The following is a 22021-nucleotide window of genomic DNA, read 5'->3' as shown; positions in this document are numbered from 1 at the left end:
GCTGGACTCTTTCCAAAAGATCCCTGTCTTTTTTGTACTGGGGAGCCCAGAACTGGACGCAGTACTCCAGATGAGGTCTTACCATCCATCTCCATCTCTTGTTGTTGTCTTCCTACTTTCACCCATATTTTTTTCCCCACTTGGTGTACTCTGTTTCCTTGCTTCTCTTGCTTATGTTCCATCTTTCTCATGCTGTTCTTCCTTCTTTTGTCTGTACTTCTCCTTCCCCAGGAGAAGGTTGCACTTTGGCCACTCCTTTTCTTGAAGGTGACTGCTGCCATTTGCCACGTCCCTCTCTTCATTTGCCTTTGTGTAGAGGACTGTGCTTTTCTGCAGTTTTATGTTTCATTGCATGGCTCATAGTCTTCTCCCGTTCATCATATTCACAGAATCATTTAACGGCCTGAGTTGAAAAGTGTCTCAGTGATCATCTAGTTTCAACCCCCCTGCTATGTGCAGGTCGCCAACCACCAGACCAGGCTGCCCAGAGCCACATCCGGCCTGGCCTTGAATGCCTCCAGGGATGGGGCATCCACAGCCTCCTTGGGCAACCTGTTCCACTGCATCATCATCCTCTAAGTGAAAAAATTCCTCCTAATATCTAACCTAAACCTCTCCTGTCTCAGTTTAAAGCCATTCCCACTTGTCCTGTCTTCCTTTTGAGCAAGAAGAATTGTCTAATTTGTCTAAATACTGTTGGAAATAATAGCATTTCTAGATGCTCCTGAAATTTTGTCCAAATTGTCCTTTTGCTAACTCTGGTCTGATCTTCAGAAAGTGGGTGAAATCTTCCATCCCACCGTAAAGAGCTTTATTCTCTAGGCATGGAGCCCCAGCTCAGGTTTCTGGGTGCTCGGGCTTGTGGACCATTTGCCTCTGAGCTCAGGGTGGTGATGTGCAGAGCCCAGTGCCACATGCTGGATCTGATTGTTCTGGTCTGTTCTGAGGTGTCAGATAACTTGGAGTCCCCAGGCTGAATAGCTTCCCTTCTAAGCATTGGAGTTTATTGCATGTTTTTATTTGTGGTTCTGGCATTTGGAGGTAATTTGAGATTATGAATAGCTAGTAGTGAAAAATCATTGTGACCATGTCAAAATCAAGCAGTTTGAGCTAGTTTGAAGGGTACTTCATTGCAAAAAAAAAAAAGAAAAGAAAAGGAAGCCATAGCTGAGATAAGCACTCTCAGTGAAAGGACCTTAAAAAGGTTGCAGCCAGGAGTCGTAAAGATAGGATGTGTACGGAAGTGACTGGAGACAGTGTTTTACCTTGAACTGTCCATTTCTTTTTATAATCTTACAGCAAAGGTTTAATGTTAGGTAGATGAAAACCCATATTTCTTTCAAGATCCTCCGTTAAATATGTTCTAGAAGTCTGCGTTTCTGGAAGCTGATAACACTCAGCTTCAAAAATTTATTCTGAGCAGAAATTTAGCATAGGATATTGCAACAAAAGTAAAATTAAAGTGATTCAGGTTTAAATTATCTTCTACCTGTATGAAGGATTTAATAGTACTGCAAAAATTACATTGCATTGTTCTGCAAAACAGCCTCTATAATAGCAATGGCACGTTTTCCAGAAGAGTAGTGGTCTGCATTTGACTAGTTGTGGTGAGGCCCTGTGGTGGTGTTTGCTTTGAATTACTTGAGAGGGGCCAATTCCCTTAAATAATATGTTTAGAGACCATGCCAAAGAAAACCTAAGTGATTCTAGGAGTGTGTATTGCATTTGTTTAGTAACTTTGTGGTTCATCTCTGTCTTGGTCCCTTTGCTAGACATGCAAGCAAATCTTAGAAGTTTCATTGCAGCTTTGTGTTCTTTTATGTCTGTAATTGGGCACGTAATGTGAGTATGCCTTTTGTGCTGCATACTGTGAGGCAGCGTGGAGGTAAAAATTGGAACTGCAGCCAAACACATTCAATTGTACAGAAGCAAAGTACTGAAAACCACCACAGCATATCCTGCTTCTTGTCTCTGACTGCCTGTTCTTTGTTGACTCACCCATTGGCATTGTATTAGATAGTTAAATGTCACTCATGGGCCAATGTAGTTTTCTTCTGAACCACGTCTGTATGTATATCAACACTCTATATTGAGCACTGAGAAATGAAAATGTTCCTGTGGGTTCTTCATCGCCTTTTTATGGAGAGTTCTCTTGCCATTCATTTCGTTAAGGATTGATCCCACTGATGTTAAATGATGGCATGTATAGCTCTGTCAACAGTGGGCAACTCCTGAGATGATTTTGGAATTACAGGAAAAATAAAACAATTATAAGACCACAGAATTCAGTGCTACTAACTCATGTTGGTAAATTCTTGTCATCTCTCTACTGAACAAAAATGTAACAGGTGTCTTAAATTCTATTTAAAATGTATGGAGGCATTAAAATAAATATGAATTAAGGAATGCAAGAAATGATTGTGGCTTGAGTGTCATTATTAGTTTTCGTTTTGTAAGTACGGTTTTCTTACCTATATTAGATGATCTAGAAGCTGTTTCTGTCACCATCCAGATCTGTTTTGGTCAACTTGCATAGCAGCGGTGACATGAAAAAGAGAGCTGGCAGCTGGAGATGGTGAGTAAACCTTTGCAGAGCTCTGAAACAGCTCACAGTTCTGATGTCAGTGGGAGTCCTGAGTGTCTGACAACTCTTGCAGTCAAATCAGATATTTATGTGTGGAAAAAGTAAACACTAAGTCTGTAGCATACTGATAGGTTATTCTTGGGGGATTAGATACAAATGCATGATATTAAAAATTTGAGCTAACTGAAACAATGTTTTTCTCCTCCCTCTGGGTGTATTTATGTAGTGTAAGCCTAATCGGAAGTGTCATAAATCAGTTTTTCTCATTCTTGCAGTGAAAGCCAATATGTAAAACTGTGGTAGCCATATTTGTCTCAATACTTTCATGAGTTGCCGTATAATAATTAATTTAAATCCCTTCCTTTTACCACTTCAAAATCCATGAGGGTGAAACTAGCTTTGTATTTTACACAAACGTATTTAGGCAGTGAATCTTCATTGTTAAGCCTTCAGTAGATGAGGGATGCTCCAACAGTAATGAGTGCAGCATGCAGGCTGCTGTTCATCACTGGTGAAAACGCATAGCTAATGGTGGCAACTGTGTTGGAAAGTAGTATCCTATAGCTAAGAATTTGCCCTGTCAACTAGTGTTGTGCTCTTTGTATAAGCTGTAGTTTCCATGGAAATGCATAGGAGACGTTACTTCCAGTGTGACTTATGTATTTGTTATCTCCCTCCCTCTTCCTTGAAGGATATGGGCTAAATAGAATCATAGAATCATAGAATTGTTCAGGTTGGAAAAGACCATAAAAGATCATCAAGTCCAACCACAACCTAACCATAGTACCCTAACTCTAACAAGCCTGCACTAAATCACGGCCCTGAGCACCACATCCAAATGGTTTTTAAATACATCCAGGGATGGTGACTCAACCACCTCCCTGGGGAGGCTATTCCAGTGCTTCACAACCCTTTCTGTAAAGAAGTTTTTCCCGATATACAGCCTAAACCTAAATGTTAAAGTGTCTAAATTTTGTGACTGTATGTTGCAGAAATGGAGCTGTGTATTCTCTGTAGCAAGGGAATTGATAATAATATGGTGGCTCTCTTAGAAATTAGTTACCATGGCAAGGTTGGTTATGGGTTTGATGTGAGCTGTTGTTTTGTTCTTATTTTTCTGTGACACTGCCAGTTGCTCAGCTGCTGCTCTCTTTTACAAAGATGTTAAGTGCTGAGTATCGGTATGACCCAGCACACTGAGGGGGGGGTATGGTTGCTTGCCCTTGGGCTTTGCTGTGATCTCTTGATGTGTGGATCATGGAGAGACACGCTGGTGAACATCTTTGCTGTCAGTGGCTGGGCTCTGGAGAGATGCCTAGGAGCTGTGAAAGTAGGAGCCCAGCCCCAGGCGGAGCTCCCTTGAGCTCTTGCAGATGTTTCCCAAGGACAGACACGTCCCGTGACACTAAGCCAAGTGTGACCATCATGATGCTGAAATAGACAGGATTTTCCAGTCTGCTTTTTGTTCCTACTTTTGTACAAAATTTGGTACACCATTATGAAAAATGAGTATGGACGTTGCTGAAGAATGTTGTAATGCATTGTGAAGTATTCTGGAACTGAGGCACGACCTGGGCACTGTGTTACTGTTCTCAATCTGAGGAACTGTATCATCTAAGGTTGCATAAATTTTGAAGATGAGGGGGAACTGAATGTGTCCTCAGAGACCTCAGTCTAACTTTAGCATAGCAGAATAATAATAACCCTGTATTCTGTATGCAATTCTGCTGATGCGATCTGTGGAGTCCTGGCTGGTTAGTATCATGTATGTTTCTCAGTGCTTTGTTCACAGATGATAAGAAACTGCAGAAATCTGCTCATCCTTCTGTTTCATCATGTGACTCATATTCTTGGTTTGTACATAAAGATCTAAAAGCTGAAATTTCTGTTTGGAAGATATTTTATATCTCAGATGGATTCCAATATGCTTACATAAACATTTCGCACGTGCCTGGAAGACAAGGAAAGTTACCAGTGCAATTATTGTTATTTTGCTTTTTTACTTTTTTAAAGTTTGCATGGTCTTCTTCTGAGCAGTGAACTTCAGCTACTGAATTCCCCTAAATATAGTCTAAAAGTATGCATTAATGATGGTGTGATTTTGCAGTCATGTACTTCTGGATGTTCTTTTCATTCGCTTTTCACTACTTTTGTAGCATCTTTATTGCCATATCAATAGCTATTCCTCATAGAAAAATAGAATTTTAAGATAGGTTGATCTGCTGTTGTTTAGTCAAGTTCTGATTATCTTCAAGGATGGATGTTTTGTGACCTTTCTAAGTACTCTCTATCCACCTGTATCATGAACTCTTCCTCATAGCTAATCAGAGTTAATTTTGCTTGCTGGAACTTGTATCCTTAGGATCCTGCTATGTGCTTCTGTGAAGAGTCTGGCTCTGACGTTTTCGTACCCCATTAGGTAGCTGCAGGCAGCAGTAGGATCTCCTTCACACTTTCCCTTCTCCAGGTGGAACAGTCCCAGCTCTCACAGCCTGTCCATGTGCACCATATGCTGCATCCCCAAACAGATAGCCTACACAGGTTTCATGGAGCTGGTGCCTAGAAGTCAGCAACTAGTAGGTCTTGGAGTAGCTGAGGACTTGGAGTAGCTGAGGTGTTCTGAGCCCATTGATCCAGCTGTTTTCCCACCTGTGTTGCACTCCAGTAGTGGGAGATGAAGGATGGTTTATCTGACCTGCTCAATGAATCATATGTATTTCACAGTAGAAATATTTCTCTCTTGTAAATCTTGTGGATTTTTTTAGAACGTAAGTCAGAAGAATGATTTCATCCCTGCATCCTCTAGTTCCCTTGGTCTTAAGGGTTTTATTTCAATCACTGTGCCTCCGTCAACCATCTGGGGTGTTTCTGTTCAATTCACATTTTTATATATCCCCACAGACCTTCCTGCCCTGTATTTTCAGGAGAAAACCTGCATGTCTGGTAGTTACAGGAGGCAGTCTTTGCTTTTGAAGGTCATGGTATTTTGCTTCCTTTAACTAATGCTTTCTCCTGTCCTTTTCTTGTTCCACCGTGTGCTAATATTTCTCCTCGTTTCCCATTCTGTCTTCTTCTCAATGTTAATCCTTGTTCTTTGAGACTTGGCTGTTTTTCTGTTTTCCTTCTAAAATATAAAACACGATGAAATTTTCTGTCTTTGTCAGGCTGCTTCCTTGTGTGTCTCCCCAGTGGTCTGTGTGTGATTTTGGTGACAGGGCTTCCTGTCTGTGTGAGAAAGAAAACCTGCTTCTTGAGCTTGTTCTCACGGGAGGGAATCACTACAAACGGCAAAGCTGGGGCACTGGACTGTGATATCTTTTTAAGCAAAAATTAATGAATAGACCCATTTCAAAGTAAGTAGGAATGGACAGTCTCAAAACAGCAGTCAGATGCTAGATTTACCTGCTAATTCTGTGAAAAGAGTCTTATGTAGAAGTATTAGACTGACGTGAAAACACGAGCTCAGCAAAACACATTTAAAGCATGGTTTACCATTTGCTGTATCTTGCAGCCATTTAGTCTTTTCAGAGCAAGGCTGGATATAACCCCAGCTTTATACTCTAGGGATCGATTGCGTCTTGCATAGTTGCAGTAACCAGTAAGTTAATACTCCCCTGTTTTCATTTCTGAGTAGCAGAGGAAATACAAATGCAATAGAGAGAGTTGCATTAAATATGTATTCATTGCCCTTCTCTAATTTTCAGTAGTATTTTGATTCTTCTTGCTCTCTTTGTGCTATTACCTTTTCATTACTGCTAGTCTTCCCTTGTTTTTCTTAAGTATGTATTGATATTTCTTCCCACCTTTAAAAGCAGTGTGCTATGTGACTATAAAACATGAAGATAATTAAAAGATACGTAATTTCTAATGGCTTTATTAATCTTGTTTTCAGGCAGTACATCTCCATAGCACAGTCCAGAAATGAAGCATTCTGTCTGACAGTTGCCCACTAGAGTACATCTATAGATCCAGGAACTGTAATGGCTAAAAACTATTTTATGGTCAAATTGTAACATGAAAAAAACAGTTTGCAAAGCTTTCTGTGTGGAATATAATAAAACCTAGTATTATTTGTGATGGCTTTCTGAGTGTGACTAAGCTGGTGTAACCAAATCCTAAGAGATCAGGGGCATTTAGAAGTATCTGTACATAGAAATAACACCTTTGATATGTGGTTACTTTGAGAGCATCTGCGTTTCCCCGTGTCCTTTTGCTGTACTACAAAGATTTTTATTTTAATAGTGAAAACAGTGTTATTTTGAGTATATGCACAACTGTTTGTTGCTACTGTATAGCTGCTGGATGCTGCAGATTTGCACTATATCTTTACATGTCTTGAGTTGAGATGTATTGAAATTCTGGAGGGAAAAAAATATTAAAAACCTACCATCACCACCAAAAGAACATGGACCAAGTGCTGACTTCTGTATTCAGTAGGGATCACCACCAATTAGATCATCAGCTCCAAGGACCTTTGCAATGACCTAGATGTGCCACTATCACAAGTTCAGCAGTGTCCAGAAACTTAATCTGACTGGGATTAGCACCAGACTTGCCTCTCAGAAAATAGATTTAGCTGGGGAACGTGGACTTCTGCACAAAGGAACTGTCTGTTGCTGGTTGTGTTATTCTGGAGGGACCATGTGTCAGAAAGCTCGTGTTCAAAATCAATTTTGAGAAACTGGTGAAGTGATTGCTATTGTGGATGTATGTATATATATTTGACATTTAAAATACTATCATGTTGTTCATTGTGGTGCTGAGGAATGACAGTATATTTTTTGTGCGTTCCCTCTTGTTCCTGACAGCTACAACTTTGTAGCAACAACACCTATTGGAGGGTTTGACCAGGTGACCTCCAGAGGTCCCTTTCAACCCCTATTCTTCTGTGTTACTGCTTTTTGTCTTTATAACACGGCAGACATAATCTGTGAAACATAATCTGCAGCACAATCGTAAAAGGCATGCAAGTAATTGGAATTAATCACAGTCAGTGTGGAGTAAAGCCCTAATTTTCATTTAAAAGTGTTTATAGATAGATATCAATAGGAATAATTGAAGTAAATATCACAACTCTCGACAAAACTCTCAGCACATGAACACTGACTGTTTTTGACAGAATCATAGAATGTCCTGGGTGGAAAAGGACCACAATGATCATGTAGTTTCAACCCCCTGCTATGTGCAGGGTCACCAGCCACCAGACCAGGCTGCCCAGAGCCACATCCAGCCTGGCCTTGAATGCCTCCAGGGATGGGGCATCCACAGCCTCCTTGGGCAACCTGTTCCAGTGCATCACCACCCTCTGTGTGAAAAACTTCCTCCAAATTTCTGTTCCTGATTGTAAGTTAAAGCAGAAATATTGTCTCCAGACTGAGTTGGGATGAATCTAGATGCCGCAAGCTGTTCTTTTGCAGGTCCGGTGATTTGTTCTTAAAGCTTTTATATAATGGATATAATGAGGCTGTAATGATTTTGAGGTGATCACAGCAGTGGAAATTGACAGGGATAAACGAGGAAATTTCTTGGGGTTCCCAGTGGACAAGCTTTTAGAATTTCAGAGTTCTGTCTTGGTGGCTCTTCAGCTGAAGGAAAAGATGTGCCAGGTGATAAGGATCCTGCTTTGGCATGTACCAGACTGGAGGGTGGGGGAAGGGCTGATGCTTTTTTTACATCACCCTCCTTTTGCTAAATTCTTCCAGTTTGTCAGTGCTGTACAGACTCCATGGTCTGATGCTTCTTGCCTCTGGGTAGTCTTACCTTAAGCTCCAGCTGGTATTGATCGTATGCTTGAATACTGCTTGGTATTACTTTAATTCGGTATTAACAACATTCTGTCTTATGGAGGTGGTGTTTTGTCTTGGTCTAATTATAGGGCTGGGTGGGGTGGAGACAGACAGTGGTGACAAACCTGGCGCTGCTGTTGTCTTTGTTAGTGTGCTGATCTTTGGGAAACTTCTGAAGAGATGCTTCTGTGAAGTTTGCCTGATGCATGCTAGGATAATGCTGTTTAGTTTATAGCCTTAATAGGGTTGTAACAAGATGTTTGTGAATGTCATTCCTGGATATTAGTGCAACTGTGCTTCTGTATTTATATAATACACTCCTTCTGAACTCATCCAGCGTAATGCTTTGTGGGCTTTTTTCAAACACTGATAAGAAATAGAACACAAAAGAATACAACGTTATTTCTTTGAGTATGTGTTGAAGAGAGGGTATTTTGTATTTGCTGACAGACTGCAGGTTAATATGTTTCCAGTTAAGCTTGTGTATTTTTAGTGGGTTTGTTAGGAAGCCAAACCTCGCTGCTATTTCATTTTGAAATGGTGCTGCCTGTTGTAATCCTGCTCAGTGTGTCAAAGCCCTTTAAACCGCTGGGCCGGGTCCAGGACATCTTCCCTATGAGAGGATGACTTACATGCTTGATACTCTAAAGATTAGGGAACTGTTGAGACTTCTTAACTGCCCGACACTCGCAGTGATGCCTGCTGTGAGCAGTGGGACATGAAGGCAGGTGAATTGCTGGGCTGATCTTGTGCTGTTGTCACTCAGTCTGTTGATAAGGGAGAGGGAGATGAGACAAGTGGGCTCCTTCTATACACTCGATTAGAAATTGAGCTGGAAAGCAAAATAAGCTGATAGTAATGCGTCAGTGGGGCAGAGAATAGATGTGATTCAGTGGGCAGAATGACCCGTAAAGACAGGAAACCTTCCCCTGTTTGCCATCCCAGCTGCAAGGCCTGCCCTGACTGCCAAGTTCTGGTAGGCTGCAGCAGGGTGACAGCAGGCCTCTGCTGAGTACAGCTCTGGTGCAGCAGTTTGTTTGATACGTGTGGTTTTGTGCCTGTGTCCACATGTGTCCGTGTGTTTTATGCATGTAATGTTCACTTATTGCAGCTAACTCCTCAGTGATGCAGAGCATCCTGATGCTGCACCTACACATTTTAACTTCTGCGTTGTTTCCAGTACTAACTTCAAGCACGTACCCTTGTGCCTTTTTTTTCTATTTTAACTCTCAGTATATTATTTTTGTTGTTTATTGATTTATATTACTTCTCCCTTGTATATTAAAATATGTTAGGTTTCCTGCTTCCCCCAAGGGAGACAAATGTTTTGTTTTCTAGTCGGTGATTCATTGTCTTATAAAACCAGCAAGTTATAACCTGTTTCAGATTATAAGTCTAAATTACAGTTAATTAAAATTAGATATTTTCAGTGGACATCTTAACAGAATCACAATTGTGATAAGAGGATGCAACTCAATAAGGGTTATCATTAGAATGATGACACTTGCCACTTGTGAGAGTGTTAGTTATTTGCAATATTCCTTATGCTTATCAGAAAGAATACTACAGCTACCTCTGCTGTACAGCATACAGCCTCTGGACTGCTGTCAGTACTTTGATTGTATGTGTTCTTGTTATCATAGAGTGGCCTGAGTTGAAAAGGACCACAATGATCACCTAGTTTCAACCCCCCTGTTATGTGCAGGGCTGCCAGCCACTTGACCACTCTGCCCAGAGCCACATCCAGCCTGGCCCTGAATGCCTCCAGGGATGGGGCATCCACAGCCTCCTTGGGCAACCTGTTCCAGTGCATCACCACCCTCTGTGTGAAAAACTTCTTCCTACCATCTAGCCTACACCTCCCCTGTCTCAGTTTAAGACCATAAGTTATTAAATGAAGTTTGCAGTTCTATCAGTGCCTTTCTGATTACTTATTTTTTTTCATCATTATAGAATCACAGATTGGCCTGGGTTGAAAGGGAACCACAGTGATCGTCTAGTTAAAACCCCCTGCTGTGTGCAGGGTTGCAAACCACTAGACCAGGCTGCCCAGAGCCACATCCAGCCTGGATCCTTAGGTTACTCTGAAAGTAATGCCTCCTCTGCATTTCCATGGAAAATACAATTCATACAGAGAGCACAACATTCTTTGATACAGCAAATTCTCAGCTACAAAACACCACTTTTCAGTATAGTTGCCATAGTTTGTGTTTGGAATTCAGAGGGATCCCTCCTTTCCTAACCCAAAAGATAGTGCATATCACTTCTACCCACAGAGGGCATAATCTTGAACTCTTTCTTGTATGGGGAATTCACTTGTCACCACTCCCTGGAGTGCAATTCATTACTGGTAACGATGAGATCCAGAAAACTGTCACCTTCAGCCACATGGTTGCCAATGGTTCAGTAGATTATTGCATATTTGCATAAGGTGTTGTTTCTCTGCCTATGTGAGCACTCGTGAGACCAACCTGGTGCAAACTTTGTGTTATTCCAACATTGCAATCATCATTTCTAATGCATTGAAGCCGATATTCAGCTAAATACAGTTTCCTGGCCATAATATGACAATTTGCACGGATGAGCTGATTGAGATGCTCTTCATTTCATGGTGTGACAGCTGTGCATAGCCATTTGGAATGTGGGTTGCCTTGCATGTTGCTGTCACCACTGCGGAAACACAGAAGTCAGTACCTCACTGTGCTCGCATCCACTGTTTGGTCTCTATAAATGTTCACCAAGTTTCGATGAATGTCAAGGGATGCAAATTTTGCCACATGGAGGAATTCAGTGACACCCCTTTGTGTCATACTCACTTCCATGTCAGGCGCCATTTGTCAGACTGCCCCTCTGCTGCCATCTGTCACACAGCAACAACATGCAATGGAATACTGGTGGGAAGTTTCAGCTTTTACTGCCATACCATCACCATCTGCCTCTGATGTTGAAGGCCAACGTAACAATATAGGAGGCATTACTTTTGGAGCAGCTCTTTCAGCATAACCTCTTCAGTAGCACAGTGTGTGAGACATGTTCAGTTTGGGTATTTTGGGAGTATCTAGCAACTGCCACATCAACTGCTAGCAATGAATTCAGAGAGTGAACACTCGAAAAATGGAGAAGAAACAAAATATATTTCTAGTGAATAATCAGGAGTACAACTTATGATATAGAAAAACTTACTATCTTTTGTATATTAAAGATGTGAAAAACCCAGCCAGCCCTGTCATCATTCACAGTTAGTGGATGGATTACAGGTTTAAGTCAGAATTTGTCTTTTTAATGGGAATGATGCCAATCTCAGTGGAGCTCTGAGCAGCTTATTGGTGGACTAACGCTAGTGAGTGTGTAGCCCACAAAAGGCAGAAATTCAAGGAGAGTAAAAAGAAAACTGTGTTGAAAAGCACAGTGAGAGTAGGTGGGATGAGTTACAGAAGGGTGTTAGGTTCACAAATCTTCTTCTACACAAAATTGTCTAGTTTTGGATTATGTTAGTTTTCTTTGAACCCACTGAAGGTTGTGAGGTGTGGTTTAAGAGTGCTGTCTGTGGAGTAGGGTGATGTGATTACCGAACCTGGACCCCTGAAGTTTATAGCTGAGACTCTCAGTTGCCAACACTGGTACTTGGGTGTGCAAGTGGGCATCTGTGGGATTGGCTCAGGCACCAGAAGTTCATCCTGGCAGCAGTGGTGTGGGAAGGGGAACAGAAACACAATGGTCAGGATGGGAGGATGCTGCTGCCTGGCTCAGTGTTACTGTGATCTTGGGCTGATGGTGGTTGAATCTCAGGGGTGGTCATAAGGGCCTTGAGCCTGAGAAAGATAGGGGAAACTTGAGTCTTGAGATCTGGAGAACTGATGTTTCTGCAGTGGGTAATGCAGAAAGCAAAGGTGATGTAACAAAGGGAATATCCAAGAGGTAGGGCCAGATGAACCAACTCTGTGACTCAGATTGTTGATGAGGGGTAACAACTTGAAATCAGTATAGTTTTAACACCAAGAGCTGTAGTTACTGTTTGATACTGAATTAAATTACATAAATTAGATATTTTTCAACAGGTGATGCAGTTTAGGAGCTTCCTCATAATTTCAAAACATGAGATAGGTGTGTTCCTGCAATTAAACCAGGGTTGGGTTTTGCCGCAGGTGCATCTGTAGCTGCTGCTGCCAGTTAGCTTAACTGCTTTGTTAAGCAGTTTGTGTAATGTACGATGTCAGGTGTTACCTGCATATTAAAAAGTAATCAAAGGGAACTGATATAAATACAAAAACTTTGATTGTCAAGAAATCACTGTTCTTGAACCTCAGAGAATTGGTGAATGTAGTTCTTAGTCATTCTTGTTTCTTCTTCCCAAGGATGGTTTGTACTGATTACAGATTTCAGTGGTTGACCAGAAATTGTTTCATTTGTCTTTGACAGAAGAGTGATGCTTAACAAGACCCTGTTCAAGCGGAGCAGTGTTCATAGCATCACATCTGCGTTGGTTTTCTGTTACACCTGGAATACTGAAAAAAATAAAAGTCCTGTGCTCTTTAGCAGAAGCCTTTTCTAATATCCATGCTTTGTATTATTATTAAATTATTTACTACCAAGTTACTATTTAGTTAGTTGCTGTACCTTCTTTTTCCTGCAAGATAATTAAGTATGATGAGCCCACTTGCTAGCTATTAGTGAGAGTGACAGGAGCATAAGTTGGGATTGATACACTTCCATGGCACGGAGTACAGAGCAGCCAGTCTGACTGAGATCCATTAAGTACAGGATGAAAACCCTTGCTTTTTACACTGAGCTTTCCTCTGTGCAATATAACATTGTTTCTCTGAAGCACTTTCCAGTCTGCTTTAATTAACTAAGCAATGCAACTTCCTTATCATTGTTAGCTTCTGATTTTGTAATGATTTTTTACAGTTTTGTCTGTACTTCTGTTAAGTTCTGCTAGCTTTTATGTATCAGCTTGGTCTTCTTTTTCAATTAAGAGTGATTGCTGGAATGTGTGCAGTGTTACAGAATAGGGACTCAGGGGCTTGCACTGCATCTTTCTCTCCTTTAGCTGTAGAGGCACGAAGAGCAGCAAATGCAGATGTTGCTGTCTGTAGGTAGTTGGGATCACCCCAGTTGGAAGATGAGAACTGGGTGAGAACTTTATTTGCTAAGGTTACTCTTCAGGTTGAGCCTACCATTAAAGGGGGTTGTTGATTCCTGTTGGCCTGCAGAATGCAATGGCTCCTACAGCATGTAGATGGTAGTTGCTGCTGCCTCCTCCAGTTATCCCTTCCCCACTCCCCAGAATTTCTGTCTGGTTGCATGTGGAACTATTTGATAGGAGGTGTGAATATACTTTTCTTCAAAAAAAAAAAAAAAAAAAGATAAGCATAGCAGCTGTGTCTCCTGTCAGAAATATGTGGGCTGTTAAAACAAGCAGAGAAGTGATTGGGGTAGGAAGGCTGAGGAAATACATGACCTGGTATGTAGCAGGTAGATCCTGTCTCCTAACAGTACACTTTTTCATGAGCTAATCATAGCTCGCACTGAGCTCTACAGCATATTGTAAAGGTTGAGCTGTTAGGACAGAGTTTCCGGTAGAAATTCTCAAGGAACAGTATTGGAGTCAATTTTATTCTTCTCAGTCCTTCCAAAGACATCAAGAGGATGAGTGTGGTTCAGTGACTTGCTTTGGGTTTTAAATTATTATTTAAAGATTTGTAGCTGCTGAATCTGCTAGTGGAGCTGTTTCAAGCTGTGGATGCTGCTGAATGGGAATATTATATATTCAGTTGTGTGATTTCTCCTTTTTTCTGAGCTTTTTGCCTACAGTATCTTGAGGGATAATTATTAGTAATAATGCTAGTCTGCACTTTCAGTAAAGGCCATGATAGGAGAAGAGCCATTAAAAATGATTAATGAAGACTACTGGTCAATTGATCAATTTTAGAGAGCTTACCTTCCTATTAAACCAGACACTCATCAGCCACGTTTGTATCATGCCAGCCAAATGGACTCGTAAAACTGATTAATGGCATTGCTGTTATCACATAGCGTACAGGGCTGTAGAGCCTCAATATGTGTAAAACTGTCACGCTGATTTTCATGAAAAAAAAAAAGTGGTTGGGACACTTCTAACTGAAAACAAAGAAGGGTCCCAAATTGTAATGAACGCAGTGGGAAAACTTGATGGGAGCTGAGGGAAGGCAAGAATAGGAGCTGAGCACAACCACCAAATAGAGCAGCATGCATTCAGCTGTGGCTTCCTTTTCTTTTGGAAGCGTAACTGAGCCTGGAAGCAAGGTGGCTGGGCTTTTTTGCAATATATCGTAACTTGGAGCTCTGTGGTCATGTTTGCTTGTTCTTCTTTGTTCATTTTCCCCAACTTTGTAGTAAATTTTGACAGTATGTCCTCTCCTAGCTGCAGCTGTGCCAGATGGCACGTTGGGCTTTTGTCACTTGTGTTTTGGAGCAACAGAATGGCTTGCTTAAACAGTTCGCCAGGTTCTAACTTACCTTACCATGATCAATGTGGTGAGGTGGGACTTGTGGATGGAACTCAGAGGAGATCGCTATCTGCCATCTGCAAGGGAGTCAGTGTGGATCTTACAGACTTCTTTTGGTAATACAGAAACAGACAGCCTCTGTAGCCATCTTTGTTGCCTATGGAAACATTTTTTTCTCTTTTAAAATAAGTTTACTAGGTGCAGCTCATTCTGTTGCTGCTTATTAAGTGGTTTTGCTATAAAAGCTAGCAAAGCATGCTTGGTACTGAGGTTAGGGGGAAGCAATGCGCTGTTTCATGCACACTGATGATGGGTAGTGCAGATCTTTAACTTCTTTACAACTCTTTCAGAGCATAGAAGGAAAAGACATGACAGGGTTTATGTAAACTGCTACATATATATTGTATTACATATATACAAGGCTGGATGTGGCTCTGGGCAGCTGGTCTAGTGGTTGGCGACCCTGCACATAGCAGGGGGTTTGAAACTATATGATCTTTGAGGTGTTTTTCAACCCACAATCGTTATTCTGTGATTCTATTATATAAACAGCATTCATTTTTTTTCTTCCTGCTGTGATTTTTCCATTGTCCTGGAATTTCCTGTAAGGCAACTGTGAAGAAACTCCCTAATAACTTTTCAGCCATGTAAATTTAGCATTTGGCATCCTGATGCAGGATTACTGGTTTTCAAATTCTCTAACAGGTTAAGTCTTGAGCACATTGCTGTGTTACCAAATGGCAGGATGCTCACTGCAGCTGGAGAGTGGTTTTTGACAGAAGACTGCAGCTCAGTTGTGCTTGCTCCTTTTTTGGGCTTGTGGTGAGGGCCTTATTTGTTCAGCCACCCTGTGTGTTCAGGTTGGGTGATGGCTGCCAACACAAGAAATGTTGGATGCACGGTACATTCAGAAACCAATACTTTGCTGAGTTTCCTAAAGAAATGATGGCTCCTCCTTAAGCTCTTAATATTTCACTTATAACTGCATGTGAGTGCAAGAATTGTTTGTTCTTCTTTTGTTCTGGGATTCAGCAGCCCCTTAACAGGAAATCATAGAATCACAGAATGGCCTGGGTTGAAAAGGACCACAATGATCATCTAGTTTCAACCCCCCTGCCATGGGCAGGGTCGCCAACCACCAGACCAGGCCGCCCAGAGCCACATCCAGCCTGGCCTTGAATGCCTCCAGGGATGGGGCATCCACAACCTCCTTGGGCAACCTGTTCCAGTGCATCACCACCTTCTAAATAAGGAAATAAGGAAAATCCTTGTTTTATTTTTAACTGGGTTAGGATATAAATGTAGATTATCTTGCAAGTTTGAGCAGAGAGTGTGAGTACTGCCTGCACCACAAGTAGAGCCAGCTAGGTTCTGTTCTGAACATAAAGCTGATTTCAGTAATGATACTAAACCAGAAGGGGTGGGGTGGGTAATAACATTTAGTAATGATACTCGTTATTAGCAGGAAGATATGACAACATGAAACCTGCCCAAACAGTGAAATGCTTTCCTGTGCAATCTCTGTAGTCAATCCAGTCACTTCATTCATTCCTCTCTCTGTTGGAGAGCTTTGGGCTTTGTTCCCTTCCCCACCATGATGGTAAGGAAGAATCATTGGCAAGTCTTTATTCTGTTGTTCTGTGTGGGGCATGAGCCGGAGTGCAAACAAAGTGCAGAAGCACTGTTTCAACCTGGAACTGAGGTGGCACTTGCCTTGGTATTACTGTTTTGTAATTAGTTTCAAGTGGAATAGTGATCTCAGAGAGTCATTATCATTTTGAGAGTAGTATGTACAGTTATATAGTTTTGCTGAAGAAAGTCTAAAATAAGAGGATAAAATGACTTCTCTTAATTCTCTCTTTGAGGGTTCAGAAATGTTTTCAGAGTTTGGCTGAAAGGCCCTGTGTTGTTTTGGTGATTGAGAGTGTGCTTTCTGCAGGTTCCTTAAGTCAGTTATTTACAAACAAGTAGTTGATCGATTCATCAGAATTCTGTGTCTGTGTTTTTTCATATATTACGTATTATCATATATCTATAATCATATAAATGTGTGTATATATATATATTTTAAAAGTTGCAAGTAATTCTTCTACCAAGAAAGGGCCCGCTAAGTCCTTTGACTTCATGTGTGCAGAATGGTAAACAGGATTTTAACTTTAATGTGTAGTTTGAACTGTGTGTGAGGGTAGATGGTGATCTGAGAGACCTTGTGCTGTGTGTGTGCTGTGTAACACAGGCATTTCCTTATGTCAGCAAGCTGTCCAAAGTGATGTGTGGCTGTGTTTATCAGAGCCTTATTTTATTTAGATCTAACAGAAACCAATGTCATTCTACTTAGGATAGAGGTGCGAAGGGAATAGAGAGATTTCAGAGCTATCCATTCAATCAACAAAAAGCATGGAGGATAATCAGTGCTTTTACAATAACGATTCAAGGGGTTACGTTGTTTTGCTGTGATTTTCTCTGCTCCCTGCAATTTACAGCACTGCTCTGGATTGACCAGTGAATATTACCTAAATTCAGACGTTTGAGGACTCTGTTCTTTCTATGTATTTTAACTACTCAAGCTGTTTAACCTTCACAAGGTTTCTTGTCTTTGCCACACCAGAATTCTTTGTGGACATGCATACAGTTGCAGATGTTTTCTTTACTGAAATACATTTTTCTCAGAATAACAATTCTCTAAAGTTATAGCACCAGAATTCTAGTATGTTTCTGTATATTATTTTTGTCAAACCATGCCCTTGATTCGTAGGGAGGTTGAAGTGCATCTGTAAGTCCCAGGAGATCTGAGACTGATCCTTGAAGCTGTTTGATTCTAAACAATTAATTTATGTCATATATGAGACCTGTAAAGAACAGTGTTTAATACTCTACTGGAAGTGTTCATAAGCACTCCTTGGAAGTTTAGCCATTGAATAAACCTTTTAAAGGGAGGAGGAGGAGATGGGTGGCTTGCAGGCTTCTTGCCAAGGCTGTATGTTCTGTTAGTGACAGCTTTGTCCACACCTGGCCAGCTGCAAATCCACTGTTGAAATACAACAGTTTAAAACACAACAGCTTTTACAGTCAGGTGGGTGAAGGATGCAGGTTCTCCTGCTGCCAGGACCTTAGTGGAACTGAGGTAGTCCCAGTTTATTGTAAAAGAAAAGCTGGTTTTGGAGGTGTCTCGCTGCTGGGGCTCCAAGTGAAGTCAAGGCAGACGCCGAGGAGGAGCTGCGTCAGCCTCCCCCTCAGCATCCCTGTCATGGTGCACCCCAGGGACTGAACTGGTGGCAGAGCTGCTGCTTCTCACCTTGAATCATGATGCATTTCAGTCAGCGTGTCTCTTCTTTCTCTATGCTGGACGTCATTCTTTGTGGGAGTCTGGATAAATATTTCAGTCTGTAGGAGTTCAGGAGAGCCTAGGTATCACCTAGCAACAAGCATCCCACTCTCTGCCTGCTGCTTCTCTTTAGTTTTATTATAATATCAGTCTCTTTACTTTTATTAAAATACCAGAAGTTCAAAACTTAAGTTAAGTTTCAGAAATATTTTTGAAATATTAGAGCAGCCTCAGGTATTTTTATTACTGACGCCATGTCAGAGTAACAAAGATATTGGGAGGTGCCAGTGGTCTCAGAGCAGGTAACTCAGTTTGCCTCGTCTTAAGAGGAATTATCAAAGACAAGCAAAAACTTCAGCTGAGAACAGAATAAACTTTATGTTCGCAGTTGGGTTATCAGTGACAAAATGCGTTGTAGGTGCTCTTGTGATCCTGTTACTTGGCTCCACTTGCAGATTGTGCTGCCTGCTGACACCGGCTCACATTGCAGTTTCTTTTTCTCTACAGAAAAATTGGTGGCAAAGTATTTTGCCTAGTCTAAATTACAGCGGTGCAGAATCCAGTTTATGAAGATCTTTGGGGCGAGATCCAAGGAAAGAAATGTAGGTACTTGAGTGCAGGTGTATGTAAAATTTTGGGTAGGCAGATACAGTACAGTGATGCGCTGTATTTTATCTTCTCCTGTCCCTTATTGCTTCTGAATGGGAAGTCCTGTCTGGTTTACAGAGTTCACAGATTTCTCTGCAAGAACCAGAAATGTGGGAAACAAAGGAGGTAAGTTGACAAAACAAGGGAGAATGGTTTTAAGCTGAGACAGGAGAGGTTCAGGTTAGATAGTAGGAGGAAGTTTTTCACACAGAGGGTGGTGACACACTGGAACAGGTTGCCCAAGGAGGCTGTGGATGCCCCATCCCTGGAGGCATTCAAGGCCAGGCTGGATGTGGCTCTGGGCAGCCTGGTCTGCTGGTTGGTGACCCTGCACATAGCAGGGGGTTGAAACTTGATGATCACTGTGGTCCTTTTCAACCCAGGCCATTGTATAATTCTGTGATAAGCATGTGGCTACTGTTAGCATATAGGTAGCCATTCTCAACACTGCATTGATGGCAACCACTTTTCTTTATGTGGTACACTGCTAAAAGTGTACTTTCAATTATTCTGCTGCATCTGATGATTAGGATGGCCTTTGGAAGTAGTCACTCTTAGTCTTCATGAAGCTGGATGTGACTCGAGGCGTTTGAGAGGGATTGTAAGGGGATTTATTGAAAGGGTTTGCAAGTTCAGATTTGAGAGTTTTGAAGAATAAAAGTGCATATATTTTTTAAAGTAAAATAAATGATTCAAGACAGTGATTCAGAGGTATGGTTATATCCTAATACGGGTTTTACTTTGTAGAGAGGAAAGTTAAGCAAATTACTGCTTTGTAACATAGTTGATATTGTCTGTGTATGTGTGTTCTACCTTACATATCCGAATTAGAAAAAGGATGTGTATGACATGAGGACTACTTATAAGAAATTTACTTAAAAACTAACAGTACATAAAACAGATAGTGAAATGATACTTGTATGAACTTGATCTTGTCTAGAAACAGACAAAAATATAAAAAAGACATATAAAAACATTCTCTACAAAGCAGAGTAGCCTCCATTTGTCTATGAATGTCTAGCACGATTGTCCTAAAAGTCTTCCCATGTTCCTTACTCTAGCCCTCTCTAATAAGCACTGGGGACGCCAACCGGGTGAAAAAGAGTTGTTTCCAAACTGGACTTCTAAAATTTCTGTTTACTTTTTACTTTTTTTCTTGACATAGGAGGAGCAATCTATTGCTCAGTGGTGTGACACGGGACAGAATCAGTGCATGAGATCTGCAAGGACAGACGGCCCTGTTTCTCATGCACATTTCCATGTCATTTCATTTCAAGTCAAAGGTGTACAACGCTTCTAAAAATGAGGCTGCTCATTGAGCAGGTGTTTTCAGATAGAGATTTACCTCTCAGTACCTTTGTGATACTAAGGAGCATAGTTTAGTGGGCAATATTGATGTTAAGTGGACAGTTGGACTGGGTGATCTTAGTTATCTTTTCCAATTTTAATGATTCTGTGATTCTTTCCACCCATAAACAGCCTAAAAAAGTCACGGTTAAGTTATTTGGCCTATATGTGTGGAATCTGTGGCCAGTGCTCATTGCTCATCACCATCACTGCTCTTTGCCACCCTTGCTGGCCATCTCAGTGCTAGGAGGCTGATTCCTGTTCTATCGTCAAACTATGTGTTCTGTATTTTGGGTGTTCTGGATTGTGTTTTGGGCTGTGGGGTGGTTGCAATGCTGGAACTGCTTGTGCTTATCAATGAGTCCATACAGTAGTACTTCCATGAGCTTGGAGTGCATTAAGGAGAGAGATTGCAGTGATGTGGTGTGTGGAAGGAAATGGAAGATGGGCAATTCGTTGCTTTTAGTAAATTGTAAATCATGCAAACTTGAAGAAAATGAATAAGCAAAGGCAGAAAATGAATAAGCAAAATTATTGCTAAAGAAGTATGTTTTTTTGTGAAGGGCAATTGTGCATGATTTGGTAATGCAAACATGGTCACGGTTGTGATTAGCTACATAACTGTGTTTTAGTTTTAGTTTTGAAATGCGTATCTATGCTTTTTTCTATTGCCATAGCCACAGTAACCTAAGAAGACTGCCAGCATTCGTGTGTTTTCGTGAAGCTAAGTTGCATTGCAAAGTTTGCTTCTACAAACGTGATGCAAACATAATTTGAAGAATAACTGCAAGCAGCTTAGAAACAAACAACTCTGAGAACACTGAATAAAATAATTTGTTAACAGGAAATATATAAAGCTTTCTCCAATATAGTTGATATAGTTGTATCATAATAATCCAGTTTTATTTTAAAAATCTTACTGTTCTTCTAAGCTATTTCACTGCAAAACAGAAGTCTGTGGTTACCTTTTTACCTATATATATGTATATATGTAGTAATATTTGAGAATGTAATTAATAAGCCAATAAGAAAATAAATCAATCATATGCCAACTAAGTTATTCCTTTTTTTTCTTTTCAGGATTGAAGTGGATCTAGGGACGAATGGATGACTGAATATTCATATGAAGAGGAAAGCCATAAAAGTTGGTTGATATTTTTACAGCCATATGCATTATACATATTACTGCCATTATAAAAAATTACAGTATATTACAAAACAGAATGGATGAAGCAACCGGTCAGAGTTTCATGTGCTATATTGTCTTTCCTGCAGGGGACAACTTTAGCTTGATGTAACTGTAGCTTAATGCAACAGTTTCTGAGTTTAAAAAAACAAAAACAACACAAAAATAAAAACACAACAGAAGAAAGCAAAAAAAAAAAAAGAAACAAAAGCTACAGACCTGAACATTCAAATGAAAAGGTAGTAGTGCCCTTAAGGAAATGAGTGGTGTCATGCCATAGAGATCAGGTGTTTGAATGGTAAGACACACAACAGGGTGTGTTATTCTTGTGCACAGGGATGTAGGGTGAATGGGTTAGGTGTTATCTTCCATTACGTATGATGACTGTGAAGCTTAATATATTGTTGTGTGGCAGTCAGGTACCACACTGACAAATGCCATGTAAGTCAAATAGGATATGATGTTTTAGTAAATACCTTGGTGCTTTGCTTTCTTACCATGCCGAGATATGTCATACCACCTGTTTTTTCTATGGTAGATGGAGAGGAAAAACTATTAGTGGATCTCTGTGTATTACTGAATTTATTGTTATGTTTCATAAGATGACAGAATTCAGTAGGACTTGATATTTGTCAGTCTGACCTGTTGGTGAACTAT

General features: G+C 40.8%; 1 protein-coding gene across 3 annotated transcripts in view; it reads left to right on the top strand.

Moving 5' to 3' along the window:
• Positions 1-22021, top strand: part of KLF12 (Kruppel like factor 12) — a 264971-nt gene that overhangs the window by 54107 nt on the left and 188843 nt on the right. For 2 of the 3 annotated variants that reach the window (XM_042866866.1, XM_042866868.1), the window contains exon 2: positions 21259-21322. In XM_042866866.1, the coding sequence (XP_042722800.1) occupies positions 21302-21322 (21 nt within the window). In that variant the 5' untranslated portion in view covers positions 21259-21301. Of the gene's footprint in view, positions 1-2529; positions 2576-21258; positions 21323-22021 lie in introns of those variants that run through there. The other variant, XM_042866867.1, reaches the window with a different exon arrangement.

This window comes from Lagopus leucura, unplaced genomic scaffold (genome assembly GCF_019238085.1).
Source record: "Lagopus leucura isolate 7727_CA_CO unplaced genomic scaffold, USGS_WTPT01 Super-Scaffold_100001, whole genome shotgun sequence".
In the NCBI taxonomy this organism is placed as follows: domain Eukaryota; kingdom Metazoa; phylum Chordata; class Aves; order Galliformes; family Phasianidae; genus Lagopus; species Lagopus leucura.
Note: the sequence above shows the minus strand (reverse complement) of the source record. Positions and strands in the feature narration are given on the sequence as shown.